This window comes from Panicum virgatum, chromosome 8K (assembly GCF_016808335.1).
Source record: "Panicum virgatum strain AP13 chromosome 8K, P.virgatum_v5, whole genome shotgun sequence".
Taxonomy (NCBI): Eukaryota; Viridiplantae; Streptophyta; class Magnoliopsida; order Poales; family Poaceae; genus Panicum; species Panicum virgatum.
This window is the reverse complement of record NC_053143.1, coordinates 47,650,133-47,662,868: the sequence shown is the minus strand read 5'-3', so window position 1 is coordinate 47,662,868 and position 12,736 is coordinate 47,650,133. Positions and strand designations below refer to the sequence as shown.

Genomic DNA, 12,736 nt, shown 5'->3' with positions numbered 1-12,736 from the left:
GCCCCAGCCGTCCATCGGCGTCCGTGCCCTAGCCAGTCGCCTAAAAGACCCGCTGCAGCCGCCCTCGGAACCCTAGGCCCCGAGTTCCTCTTCCCCCAAGCCGCTGCCGCTTCTTGGAACAGAGAGGAAAAGAGGGTCGTGAGGGGGAAAAGAAGAAGCAGGGGAGAAGGAGGAGGACGCGCTGGACCACATCGCCGCCATCGTCGTCAAGCCAAGGAGGAGGAGCCGCCGCCCGGCGACGCCGACACCCAGGGACGCCGCTGCTGCGCCCAGGGCCGGGCGTGACGAGGACGTCGCCACCGGAGCCCCTTCACCATGCCTGCGCCCCGCACGCCGTCGTCAACGCAGCAGCTCGGCACGGCACGGCTGCGACCTCGCCCGGCCTCACCTCGTCACTGCGTCGTTCTCGTCGTCCCCAACCCGAATCGGTAGGTCGCCTTTCCTAGCCTCCGTTCCAGTCCCTGTGTGTTGCCGGCGACATGCCGATGAACCGTCTGTAGAAAGCCATAGCACCCTGTCCTATCTTTTCCACTTGCAGGGACCCAACGCGCCACGTTCCACCCTGCAGACCGCCGTCGTTTGTCCTCGTGGCGTTGCACCACCGCCGTGGCCACGCCATGGCCTTGCCATGGCCATGCCCGACGCGCAAGCTCATGGAAACCGCCCAAGGTCGCCCTTTTTCCAACACCACAACACGCACACGCACAGCCATAGAGAAACTGAGCCTTGCCACGACCTCCTGGACATGAACACAGCCGCATCGTCGCAAGGCCAGCTCTTTTGGGCATTTCATCGAACACCTTGCAGGCAGCCACCAGTCCAAGCCCACGCACACCTAGCGCGACGCATATGGCGTGCTTGCTGCACCACCATCGCGTTCCAACTCCGCCTCGACAACCCAGCCCTGCTATGGTCCTCACCGCGTCGCGGTGGACCGGGAACGCCCGCGATAGCAGCTGAGGTGCAGGGAGAGGGAGTTTCCGCACCGACCTAGGGTTGAGACAGTTGTAGTGGAAGATAGGAGACCGGGAGTCTGGGTTGCCGGGGCTGCCCGTGTTGAAAGGTGATTTGGATGACTTATACATATATTGCTTGCATAAGAAACCACAGCCTATCCTTGGCATTACTCTTATACCGTTTGCATCCACATAAAGTTTGCATACGGATGGTGACGTGAACCTATCCCGTCATTGGGGATAGCCTGATAGATGCAGGATCCGAGTGAAGGAGTCGACAGGACGATGAAGAAAAAAAGATGTGAAGGATGGCCCAAGCTACACTCCGAGCTGCCTGTGGAGAGAATTCGTGAAGATGAAGTTGCCCAGAAGACTAGACACCGTTTCCGCTTTCTGTTTGTTTTCTTTTAGCCCAAGGGGCTTGTACTCTGAAAATCGTAGTACAATCCTTTGGATTATGTAATAATTAAATCCATGTGATGTTGTAAACGTGAGTTATATCTGTAATATTCGATTGAAATGAGTTCTGTATGTGATAGCTACCGATCCAGGGACTATCACGACGATACAGAGAGTCGGGTTCTCCTCTCGGGAACTCGGTCTGTTTCAGTGATGCACACATGCCTCCCACCAGATCAAGCGAGCCGTCCTGCGAAGCACTGAAGCAACCTCCCGGCCACCTGGAAACACATCCCCGCACGTAGAAGACAGCTCTCGCTGCATCTTTATTGAATTAACATGGATTTTTATGATTACTTTGAACCGTTAGATCTTCATAAAATCCGACGGTGCAAATCCTTCTCTTTTTAGTTTAACGTGTGAATTTCTAGACCCCTAAATTTAATATGGACTCTTCTAATTAATTTAGACCGTTAGATTTTAATAGAATCCGATGGTGCAAATCCTTCTCTTTTTTAGATTAACATGGGAATTTCTACACCTCTAAATTTAATATGGACTCTTTTAATTAATTTAGACCATTAGATCTTCATAAAATCCGACGGTGCAAATTCTTCTCTTTTTCAGATTAACGTGGGAATTTCTAGACCCTCTCGGCGAACGTGGTGGCTTTTTTTAACACTCCTTTATTAATATAATAGATTAATTTGGATCGTTAGATCTTCATAAAATCCGACGGTGCAAATTCTTCTCTTTTTCAGATTACATTGGGAATTTCTAGACCCTCTCGGCGAACGTGGTGGCTTCTTTTAACACTCCCTTATTAATATAATAGATTTATATTATTTTTGAAGAACTTGTATCGATAAGGAGTTACAACAAAAAATGATATTTTGCATAAATTTTTAAATAAAATAAATGATCAAATTTGTAGTAGAAAAAAATAAATAACTTATAATTTGGAACGGAGTACGTCTGAACGCACGTTCCGCGGTCCCATTGCCAATTCAGTATTTATTATTAAGGGTGGAAACGGATCGGATACGTATAGAAATGAATTCGGATATCTCGGATATCCGTTTTCCTGTTCCCTTCCGGTTCCCATCCCTTAGGATGGAAACGGATCGGATACGTATGGAAACGGATCCGGATATCTCGGATATCCATTTTTCAATTTTCTTACCGTTTCCATCCCTATTTATTATTTAAGAACTGCTGCAGGCAGCCGCATCCGAGGCGAGGTAGGCCGGCAAGTGCCATTCATTGTCTGACGTCAGGGTAGCCAGTCATGCAGCTGACGCCTGAAGTTGGAATGTGGCGTGCGTTCAGGTGGCTGCTGGTGTAGCTATTCTTGGTGAAGGTTGGCACTGGGATTACAATAATAGGAAAAGAAAAGGATAACTATGGGCTGGTAGGATGGTGTTTGTTGCATCCTATTGTCGTACTATATATCCAACATGACGTTGCTTGAGCGTGATGTTGCTCGGGATTCAAAGAAAATGACAACTTGGAATATAGGGAGGCTCAAGTTTTTCCTAAAGTGGGATTTAACAAGTGATAATGCTGTGAGGGGAGAAAGTAGCAGAGAACAAAGGCAAAAACAGACTAGGAATCTTGCAAAGATCTGCGAGTTCCATTCTTGTGCTGCAGTTTGATTTTTATTATCCACTCCGTCTCTCAGAATTGGAAGTGGTTGGTGCTTTATGGTTGATATACTGTGTTTTATGCTAGTAGCATATGCAATGAATCTCTGCTGTCGCAGGTCGAAAAAAAACCCTTATATACTTCTTTTTTCGTTTTGTTTTAAACAACGACAGGGACAGTCTATCACTAGAGATATATAGACGATCGAGAGCATACAGCGATTTCTTTTAAAAAATACGAGAGATCATTTTCTCAAAGTTAGGAACCCTGGTCTGGCCAGTTGAGTTGAGATTAGTCAAATGTTTTAAAAAAAATACTGTACTGGAGTACTTGTGCAGATTAGTGTTGATATATAATAATGACATTTGTTATCTCGCATCCGCTGGAATCAGATTCAGGTTTGTTTAGAGGGTAAAATGCAGCTGCTGCAGCAGGGAAAAAGAGATCAATGTGCTCATGACGATACTCATCACAATTCACCACTACATCTCATAGAACTACAAACCTGACAAGAGGGAGAAAAAGGATAATACTAGAAAACAAGACACAAACAACACGCAAACCTACAAAAATGGCACCGAAAGAAAACTGTGCAAACACCCAGCTTGCTTCAGTTAGTTCGAGCGGGCTGAACGGCCTGTCCATTCTTCTGCTGCTGCTGCTGCTGGTGCTGGGTGGAGTCGCCGCCGTCGCCGGAGCTGTCTCGTTGTTTACCTCTCCCCCTCCTGACGAAGCGCGACACCGCCACGTGGACCACGAAATAGGCCAGCACGGCGATGACGAGGGCCGACACGTATCCGGCGGTCTTCCACGACCGGCTGGAGCCGGCGGCGTAGGCGATGAGGAGGCCGAGCAGGTCCAACACGATCGTCGTGTTCATCACCCCGAGCCACCACGCCGCCCACTTGTCGTCCTTGTGCAGGGACTGCGGCAGCAGCAGGACGATGACGACGATGGACGCCACGAACGAAGTGGAGTTGCTGTAGTAGAAGGCCAGGTAGCGGTGCCTCCGGTTGTCGTGCATCACCGGGTCGCCGGCGGCGTGCCCGCCGCCGTCGGACTGCCAAGACCCTCCCGGCGGCGCCAGGCCGGCCTGGTAGGTCACGCTCGCCACCAGGATTCCCAGCAGCATCAGGTACTTGCGCTTTGCATGCCGCCTCTTCTCCTTCTCATCCTCCTCTGCTTTCTTCCCCGCGTCGTCGTTCTTGCCCTTCTCCAAGTCCTCATTGGTACTGGATTTCTCTGCTCTGCCTTGGGAGGAGGAGGAGGACGATCCATCTGCTGGCTTGCCTTTGTCATCATCACGGAAAACCCAGAACACAACAGCCACTATGACCACGAAGAGGACGAACCCCGCCAGCGCGAAGATGTAGATGGATGTCTTGAGGTGCTGCGTGCAGCCGGCGGCGTAGGCGCCCATGATGCCGCTCATGCCCGCCGCCGTGCAGACGGACAGCGCGTTGCTCCGGATGGCCGGCCGGTACAGGTTGGGGTTGACGAGGAGGATGATGAGCGCGATGGACAGCATGAAGCTCACCGAGTTGCAATAGAAGAAGGCCGTGTACCGGCGCGGGTAGTTGTTGAGCAGGACGGGGTCGCCGGCGCGGCGCCCGGTCGCCGGATCGTCGCCGGCCAGGAAGCCGCTCGGCGGCGTCAGCCCGGCCTGGTAGGTGATGGTGGCCGCCAGGATCGCGAAGAGGAGCAGCCGCTTGCGCCTCTTCTCCACCGGGTCCTCTTTCTCCTTGCCGCTGACCACCGGAGCAGCAGCTTCGTTGTGGTCCAGCGTGAAGAGGACGACATGGATCACCACATAGACCAAGACGGCGCCGGCCAGGGCCATGGCGTAGATGGAGGTGGTCACGTCCCGGCAGCTCCCGGCGGCGTAGGCGCCGATGAGCCCCAGCAGGTCCAGTATCATGGCGGCCTCCAGGGCGTTGTGGTGGTGCAGGGTCTTCATCCGGACCAGGACGATGGCGAGCAGGGACGCCACGAAGGCGGTCGAGTTGCTGTAGTAGAAGGCCTTGTACCTCCTGGGGTTGGTGGTCAGCAGCACCGGGTCGCCGGCCTTGTAGCCGCCGCCGGCGTCGTCGCCCTGCCAGAGGCCGCCCGGCGGGTTCAGGCCTGCTTGGTAGGTGATGGCCGCCGCCAGAGTGGCCAGCAGCAGAACCAGGGAGCGAGCCCTCTCCAGCACTTGTCTTTGCTGCTTCTCAACGCTGGATGATGAATCAAATGAATCAAAATTCAAAATTAAATTACTGAGAAATTTGAATTGAATCCCAAATTTGACTGCAATTAAGGACGAAGAGAGCTCTGTCAATACTAACCTGGCATCCCCATTGCCACTCAGACATCCGGACACCTTCCCAGGGATGCCTTCTAGCAGCTTCCACAAGCAGCTCTCCTTGATGGTTTCTTTGCAGAACTTGACGATGGCGGCTTGAGCGAGAATGAAGACGATCACAGCACCGACCAGAGAATTGACATAGACGGTGGTGTCGACCTGGCGGCAGCTGCCGGCGGAGTAGGCCCCGACGAGGCCGACGATCGCGACGGTGATGAACCCGTAGAGCTCGAACGAGCGCAGGTTTGGGCTGAAGGAGAGCTTCTTGTCCAGGAGGATGATGATGATGAGCAGGGACGCGACGAAGGCGGTGGTGTTGAGGACGAAGAAGGCCTTGAGGCGCGCGTCGTGCGGCCCGCCCCTGAGGATCGCGACGCCCGGCTTGTGGCCGCCGGCGTCGTCGGCCCAGAAGCCACCCGGCGCGCTGAGCCCGGACACGTAGGTGACGCTCATCGCGAACGTGGCCAGCAGCATCAGCACCTTGCGGAGCTTGGCCATCTTCTTCTCGGCCTCCTCCTTCTCGGCCGCGCTGCTGCCGTTGCCGTCCTTCTCCTCCTCGTCCGGCGGTGCCGGTGCAGCCGGGCAGGAGGCCAGCACCGTGTGGACCAGGAGGTAGATGACGACGCCGGCGAGCAGGACCGAGGAGTAGGTCGCCGTGAGCCTGTCCCGGAACGTGCCAGCGGCGTAGGCCCCCATGAGGCTGAGGAGATCGAGCACCATGACGACGCGGAGGATGCGCAGCGGCGCCAGGCTGCGCGGCCTGTCCGTGCCCGCCGCCTGCTCGTGAGCCTCGTGCAGCACGGAGAGGATGAGGACGAGGACGATGACGACGAGCGAGGAGGCGAAGGCCGTGGCGTTGCTGTAGAAGAAGGCCAGGTAGCGGCGGTAGCTGGTCTCCCGGATGATGGGGTCGCCGGCGAGGCGCTCGATGGCGGGGTCGGCGCCCTGCCACACGCCCCCCGGCGGGTTGAACGCCGCGCCGTACGTCACGGTGGCCACCAGCGTGGCCAGCAGCAGCAGGTACTTGCGCAGCTTGTACTCCCACGGGTCGCCGCCGCCGCCGCCGCCGGAATCCGCCATTGCGCGCGCTCCTAGTCAAATGCGGCCGCCACGAGCTCGCTCGCCACTCTGAGCAGAAGGCGCCTGCCTTGAGCTTACTACTTAAATGCGGCGGCGTGCAGAGGCGCGAGAGTCTTAGTATTTGTTTTTGACGAGGACTTGACCTCGCCGCGCGCGTCGCTCGCTCGAAGTGAAGCTGCCTCGGCTCTGCCACGAAGCTTCACGCTCCGGCCGCAGGCGCCGCGCAACCGTGTTGGTGTTGGGGGCGTTGACTTGACCATGAGGCCAGGTCAGCCATGTCTGATGTCTCCCCCCGTCAAGCGGCATCTGGTGGCTCAGCAGTGGGCTCCGCGGGCGCCTATGGGAGGGAATCAGTTCCTCTGCAGTCGACTACAAAGTGCCACTGTCACTGCATGTGGGTCCGGGCGTCCATCAGGCCTACTCGTCGGTCACTGCAGTCGACTGCAGAGGATCTCAATCCCTATGGGAGAGGGGTTTTTTTTTGGTGACTGGCGCCTATGGGAGTTGGGACCGCGTTTGCTAACACAAATTTATAAATTTATAATCGTATCGTATATGAATCCAAGTGGGAGCTGATGAGGATATATGTATACATTCTATTCTATTTCACCAAATTGTTGGGATATACTACCAACAAAACTATAATAAAATATGGTAATGACTTCATACCGGCCGGCTGTTTTTTCGTCTGCTCGTACGGCCGGTTCAATCCACCGTCCAGTCGCCATCCAACGATCACGCGTCGTGCGTGCCGCACGCGCCCTGACAGGCTGGCCCCACCTTATACAACCCGGCGAGGAATTTTATTCAAAACATTGGGTCTCGCGCCGGTCATTTCGTCTTCTCATTCTCTCTCTAGGGTTCCTCTCTATTTCCTCTATCCTCTCGAACAACCCGCTCGATTCACCCATCCACCGCAGAGCAAGTTCGGATCCCCAACGGGGAATCAACAGGATTCTCAAGTGAAGACTAATTTCAGGTCAATTCATCCACCGCAGAGCAAGTTCGGATCCCCAACGGGGAATCAACAGGATTCTCAAGTGAAGACTAATTTCAGGTCAATTCCATCCTGTTACTCAGCTATCGTCGCATCATTTTCGATTTACGACGAGGCGAGGGATTGCGTGGTTGTTTTTGGTGGAGATTATCAAGCCAAGCAAATGGGAGTCCGCAGGGGGAGGGAGACTGATTAGAATAGGGGGGGGGGAGCATCTCTCCTTAGCGACTTTTCGCATCTCTGATCTGTAGCATTTTTACCACATTTTTCTTCATTTTTTTTGCCCTTTGTTCTTCGAAGCTATCGAGCCTGAGCCGGCGGGGGATCTGGGGGATCCAGGGGGACACGCCATCGATTTTCGAATCGGCAAGGAGGAGGCAACGCATGTGAGTATCCCATCCATTGTCTCCCAGCCCCGCGTTCTCATTTTTCTCTCCACTGCTGCTGCTGCAAATCCCCATCCACCACCCAGCATCTCACCATGACCAAAATCGACCTCCATCAGCACACCACACCACCCAGACCTTCGCCAAATCCTCATTCAGCCCCTAGTATAGGTTATAGATTTCACCAAAACTGTTGCGCGATATACTACCAACAAAACTATAATAAAATATTCTTCTCTTTCCATACATTCCTTTTTCATTCTTTCTTTTTTCTCTCCCCGTCCCCATCCCTTATCTTTCTAATACAGCAGTCCCCCACGGCACGCATATTCAACGGTAAAGTGTAGCACGCATATATTTTTAAAACACTAACATCATTATCTATCCACCATAACATAATATTGTATTGGATTCTGACACAGTCTAAATAGAATAGATGCGTGCCACGCGTACTTTTGAAAAAACAAGTAAAAAGTATTTTATATTCATATGAAAAATTTTAAACGAAAATATCATATTTATGGCAAAAGATGTATTTTTAGAAAAAATAATAATGTAGAGTCAATATATTACTAATTGAAAAGAAAATCTATAATCATTTGACTCCCTCCGCCACCGCCGCCCGAGTCCTCCGAATCCCCGATTCCCCATCTCCCCGAGATACCGAGACGATGAGAGTCGCGAGACCCCAACTCGACCCTCGCCGTCAACCCGTTACCGCATCGCCTGTCAGCCGTCCCTGGCCACCACCGCGCCGCCGCCTACCCGCATGCGGCCTCCGCCCCTCCAGCCAGGCAAACGGGCGGCGCAGCCTGCGCTGCGGCCCTCGCTCAGGCGTCCGGTCTTGCAGCCGTGCCGGTCGCCCCTGCGCGCCGTGTGGCCGTGCGGCCCCTCATCCCTCCCCAAGATCTGATCGGCTCTGTGCGCATGTAGTCCTGCTGCATGCGGACCTTCTCCCTCGCGAGGTAGAGCTCAAAGACCTGGCCCAGCCGCTGCGGTGGATGGAGTCGGGGTCCCTCAGCGCCGGGTGCTCCGGCCCAGCGCCTCCATCAGCAAGCTCTCCTCTACGCTCACGATATAGTCTAGGTACCTCAACCCCATGTTCGCCGCAGGCATCGCAACTCTGCCCGCGCCATGGATGGTGGCTGCTAGCATTTTTTTGAGCTGGCTCACGACCTAAACGAGCCAGCTCTAGCTAGGAAACGAGCTAAACGTGTTGTGATGATGTTGATGGAGGGCGCATGGTGTCATCACGAAGCTAGCGTCGAGGTGAAGTAAAGTCGTGAAGATGTCGTGTTCGTCCAATGCTTCGAGAAATATTTGGACAGTTTTACCTCTAAGGGGTATTTGGATTGTGTATTTCATGTAAGTGCCGTTTAATTTTTTTGACCAGCGTTTATATATGTTGAGGGCTGTTGTGGGCAGCCACCTCTTGCATATCTCTTTTGAGAGAGATTTCTACGGTTTGAGAGAGTAATAGAGTAGTGGATCTTTGATTTGTTTTTTTACCACCTTAGTTTTGTATGTGCTCAAGAGTGCATTGTAACCGGACATCGTGAAGTAATCCAAACATCAAAATTGTGTGCTTTTGTTTCATCACGAGCGTTTTTCTTTTTCGTGATTTTTCGGGTGCTTTTTTCGAGTGATTTTCGACTAGCAAGATTTACTCGATTTTTTTTGTAAATTTCTTTATGAATATGTTAGATCTCACAGCCATAAATCTACGGTTCAAATTTTATATGAAATTTTGAGAGAGTAATTTGAAATTGAAGCATCGGTTTTGTTGCTGCTCTCCCCTCTTTTCTTGCTTCTGTTCGCGAGCAGGTTCATTCGAGCGGAGGCGCGGAGACACGCCGCAGCTGCAGCAGCGCAAGCGGCGGCACGTCGGGGGCTCGCGTGCAGCACACAGGCACCCGCAGCTGCAGCGGCGGCCAGGTGGGCCCGCGGCCTAAGGTGCGCGCAGGCCGGCAGCCAGCTCGGGCAGGCGACCCAAGAGCAGGTGAGGACGAGCTTGGCAGCCCATGTGAGCGCGGCCCACCGTGGGGACAGGCCAGCAGCTGGGATGAAAACGGTCGGAAACGGTCAGCGAAAGACTCTACTACTTTTACTTTCACATTTTTTTTATCAGAAACGAAAGCGGTACGGTATTTTCGGAAACGAAAACGGCGCCGGTATTCCGGTAATTTTGAAAACGGAAATATACGGTCGAGAACACATCGATAACGGTCGAAACCCATCAAAACGGTATTTAAAAAATGATAAACATATGAAACAATAGAGCATAACATTAACAATATGACTTAAGACATCTCATATGCAAATAGTGAAGATTCGATTAAGATTTAATCCAGATATCGAATTAATACGTGATAACTGACACATAGTAGCATGCACGATAGTATGGCACAAAGTTGCACACAGTATACGTGACATAGTCATACATGATCATTAACCAAATTCAAATAGAGACTTAAACATATACTGGCATGCCATTAAAAATAGTACTAGTGCAGGGCCGCAGGCTGCCTATGCCTACAGCAGAACCTCAGGCATGTCATCATCATCACATGCCACGTAATCATCATTGACTTCTGAAAATATATCCTAAAAATATAAAAATATATTAGTACTCATATTATCATACCAAAGTACAAAACCAATAGCCAATAATGGAATGAGAAGAACCAACCTCACGGGAGTCACTGCCTCACTGGGTCAGGGAGTGGGGAGCGGGGGGATTTTGAGGCTAGGGTTAACCTGAAAGGCCGGGCCAGCAGAGAAGCCCGCGAGCTATTGGACTGAGAAAATATGTGTTGGGCTGGACTTCAAATACGGTAAGATCCCTAAAATACGGTAATACCGGCGGTAAATTACCGCATAAATACGGTAATTTTCGAAAACGGTCGGTAGAGGCTGAAATCATTTTCGCTTTCAGTTTCGGATAAAAATATCATTTTTTATTCTGTATTTTCGGTAGCCGTTTTCATTTTCATTTACTCCAGAATCTCGGTAAAATCTCAAAAACGGTTCCCGGTAATCGAAAATTTTCATTTTTGTTTTCAACCCTACCAGCAGGTTGCAAATAATTCGATTTATGTTGATTAGTTCTCACAGTTAGCCGTTGCGTGCTTAGTTAAGAGTACTCTTTCATTGTGATTAGCTCTACTGTTTTTGGTGAGACTCTTGATCGGCTCTTTGGTTAAGCTCTGCTTCCGCTTGTTTTTAAGCTCTGCTAATCATTGATGGATCCTCGCATGCTTGGCTAAGTGAAGCTTTCATGACAGTGTTGCTCGAGTAGATTGTTTCGAGAGTTTGCTTCCGCTTTGTGTCGAGTTCTCAGTGTTGCTTAATCATATCTTTGCTTTCACTATGCGTCCGGCTTTCCGCGTTGGTTAATCTACGCTTTCGCTTTGGGTCCAGCTTTTCCTAACCATTCCTAAGGTAAGGTGAGTTCGTTACGAGTTGGCTTGTGTCGCCTTGGAAAGAAAAGAGACGTTTCGTGTTGAATCGGAATACAGGCCTTGTTCTAGAAATTTTTTGAAGACTTCCATTGACTCCCGCTCTCTGGTCGTCCCAGTCCATCAGGCTGCCGCCGACGAGCAGCGGCTGGCCACGCACACAGCAACGCCCTGGCGAGCCGTGCTGAGGAGGCTTGAGCTGAAGCGCGGATCTCCATGTCATCGTGGTGACACCAGGAGCCATGCTGGCCTGGTCGGTGAAGATGTGAGAGATGCGTTGGCGTGCTCGTCTTTCTGGAAATAATATTAGTCAATACTAATATTATTTCCAGAAAGTTACACACGTCGGCATGTAAACTTTATTGTTGAAGTACAACTCATAAGTAATCTAGAAAATGGAACCGGTAACGATGGGTTGCTGCCAGTATGCGGCAGGGTTTGTCGTAGCCAGTTGGTTCAATTGCAGCAGCAGCTGTTGTTGCAAGAAGGCGGTGGAATTTACCGTAGTTAGTGGGTTCAGTGTTAGTAGTTGCTGCTGCAAGATGGCGGCAGGGTTTGCAACAGCCAGTTGGTTGAATGAAGACATCTGTTGCTGCAAGTAGGAAGCAGTGTTAGCTACAGCCAGTTGGTTGAGTGCTTGGAAAAGCTGCTGTTGTTGCAAGAAGGTAGTAGGGTTTGCGATGGCTAGTTGATTGAATGCTGGCGAAAGCTGTTGCAGTTGTTGCTGTGCGACGACGCTTTGTACTGCCAAATGGGCTGAGGATTATTGCTGCCATAAGGCTGATGGTATGATGCTTGATGCGAGCGCTTGCTGTAGCCTGTAGGATTGCACAATTGGGTTTTCAAACCCCACACTTGTTACTGATGGGATGTATTGTGGAATAGTTGCAGCGGTAGAAGCTAGTGACCATTGTGGGATAAAGACTGCTGTGGACGCGCTCACTAAAAGAGCAAGGACTGCAAGGAGGGCAAATGTCTTTGTTGCCATTGCTGCTATGAGGTTGCTAGTGTGTTTCACTTTGTATGTTGCTAAGTTGTCTTGAAGATGTAGGTGATGGATTAACTTCTGATTTGAGGCCTATTTATAGGCATGATCTCTCATGTAAGTCTAGCAATATTTTATATTACCTTTTGCTGGATAAGCTAGAGATGACAAGGTATCTTGTCAATTTCAACATTTAGCGGTCAGTTTTGTTGGCTTGTATGACATGTGATTGTGTTGGCAAAACAAATTAGAAGAAAAAAGGTGACACTTTTCTTGTTTGCTTTCTTAATACTTGAGTGACAATGACGTTTGGTCCACTTTTATGCGTTTGGTTCACATCATATATGTTGCTCTATGTTAAAGTGTGTGTAAAGTGGTAATTTGAGATAAGCTAGAGATGACATGGTATCTAGTCAATTTTGAAATTTAGTGGTAAACTTTCTTGGATAATACGTATGTGTTGGCTAAACAATATGCACATGAGAATAAT

The 12,736-nt window shown here is 51.0% G+C and overlaps 1 protein-coding gene and 1 pseudogene across 1 annotated transcript; both read right to left on the bottom strand.

Annotated features, from left to right (window-relative positions):
• Positions 1-3,450: 3,450 nt before the first annotated feature.
• Positions 3,451-6,461, bottom strand: LOC120644936. The gene is made up of 2 exons (XM_039921680.1): positions 5,324-6,461; positions 3,451-5,212 (listed from the first exon to the last, which is right to left on the bottom strand). Exons 1-2 carry the CDS (start codon positions 6,418-6,420, stop codon positions 3,610-3,612), a joined length of 2,700 nt encoding a protein of 899 aa, XP_039777614.1. The 5' UTR covers positions 6,421-6,461; the 3' UTR covers positions 3,451-3,609.
• Positions 6,462-11,649: 5,188 nt separating this feature from the next.
• On the bottom strand, positions 11,650-12,249 carry LOC120644947 (annotated as a pseudogene).
• Positions 12,250-12,736: the final 487 nt, after the last annotated feature.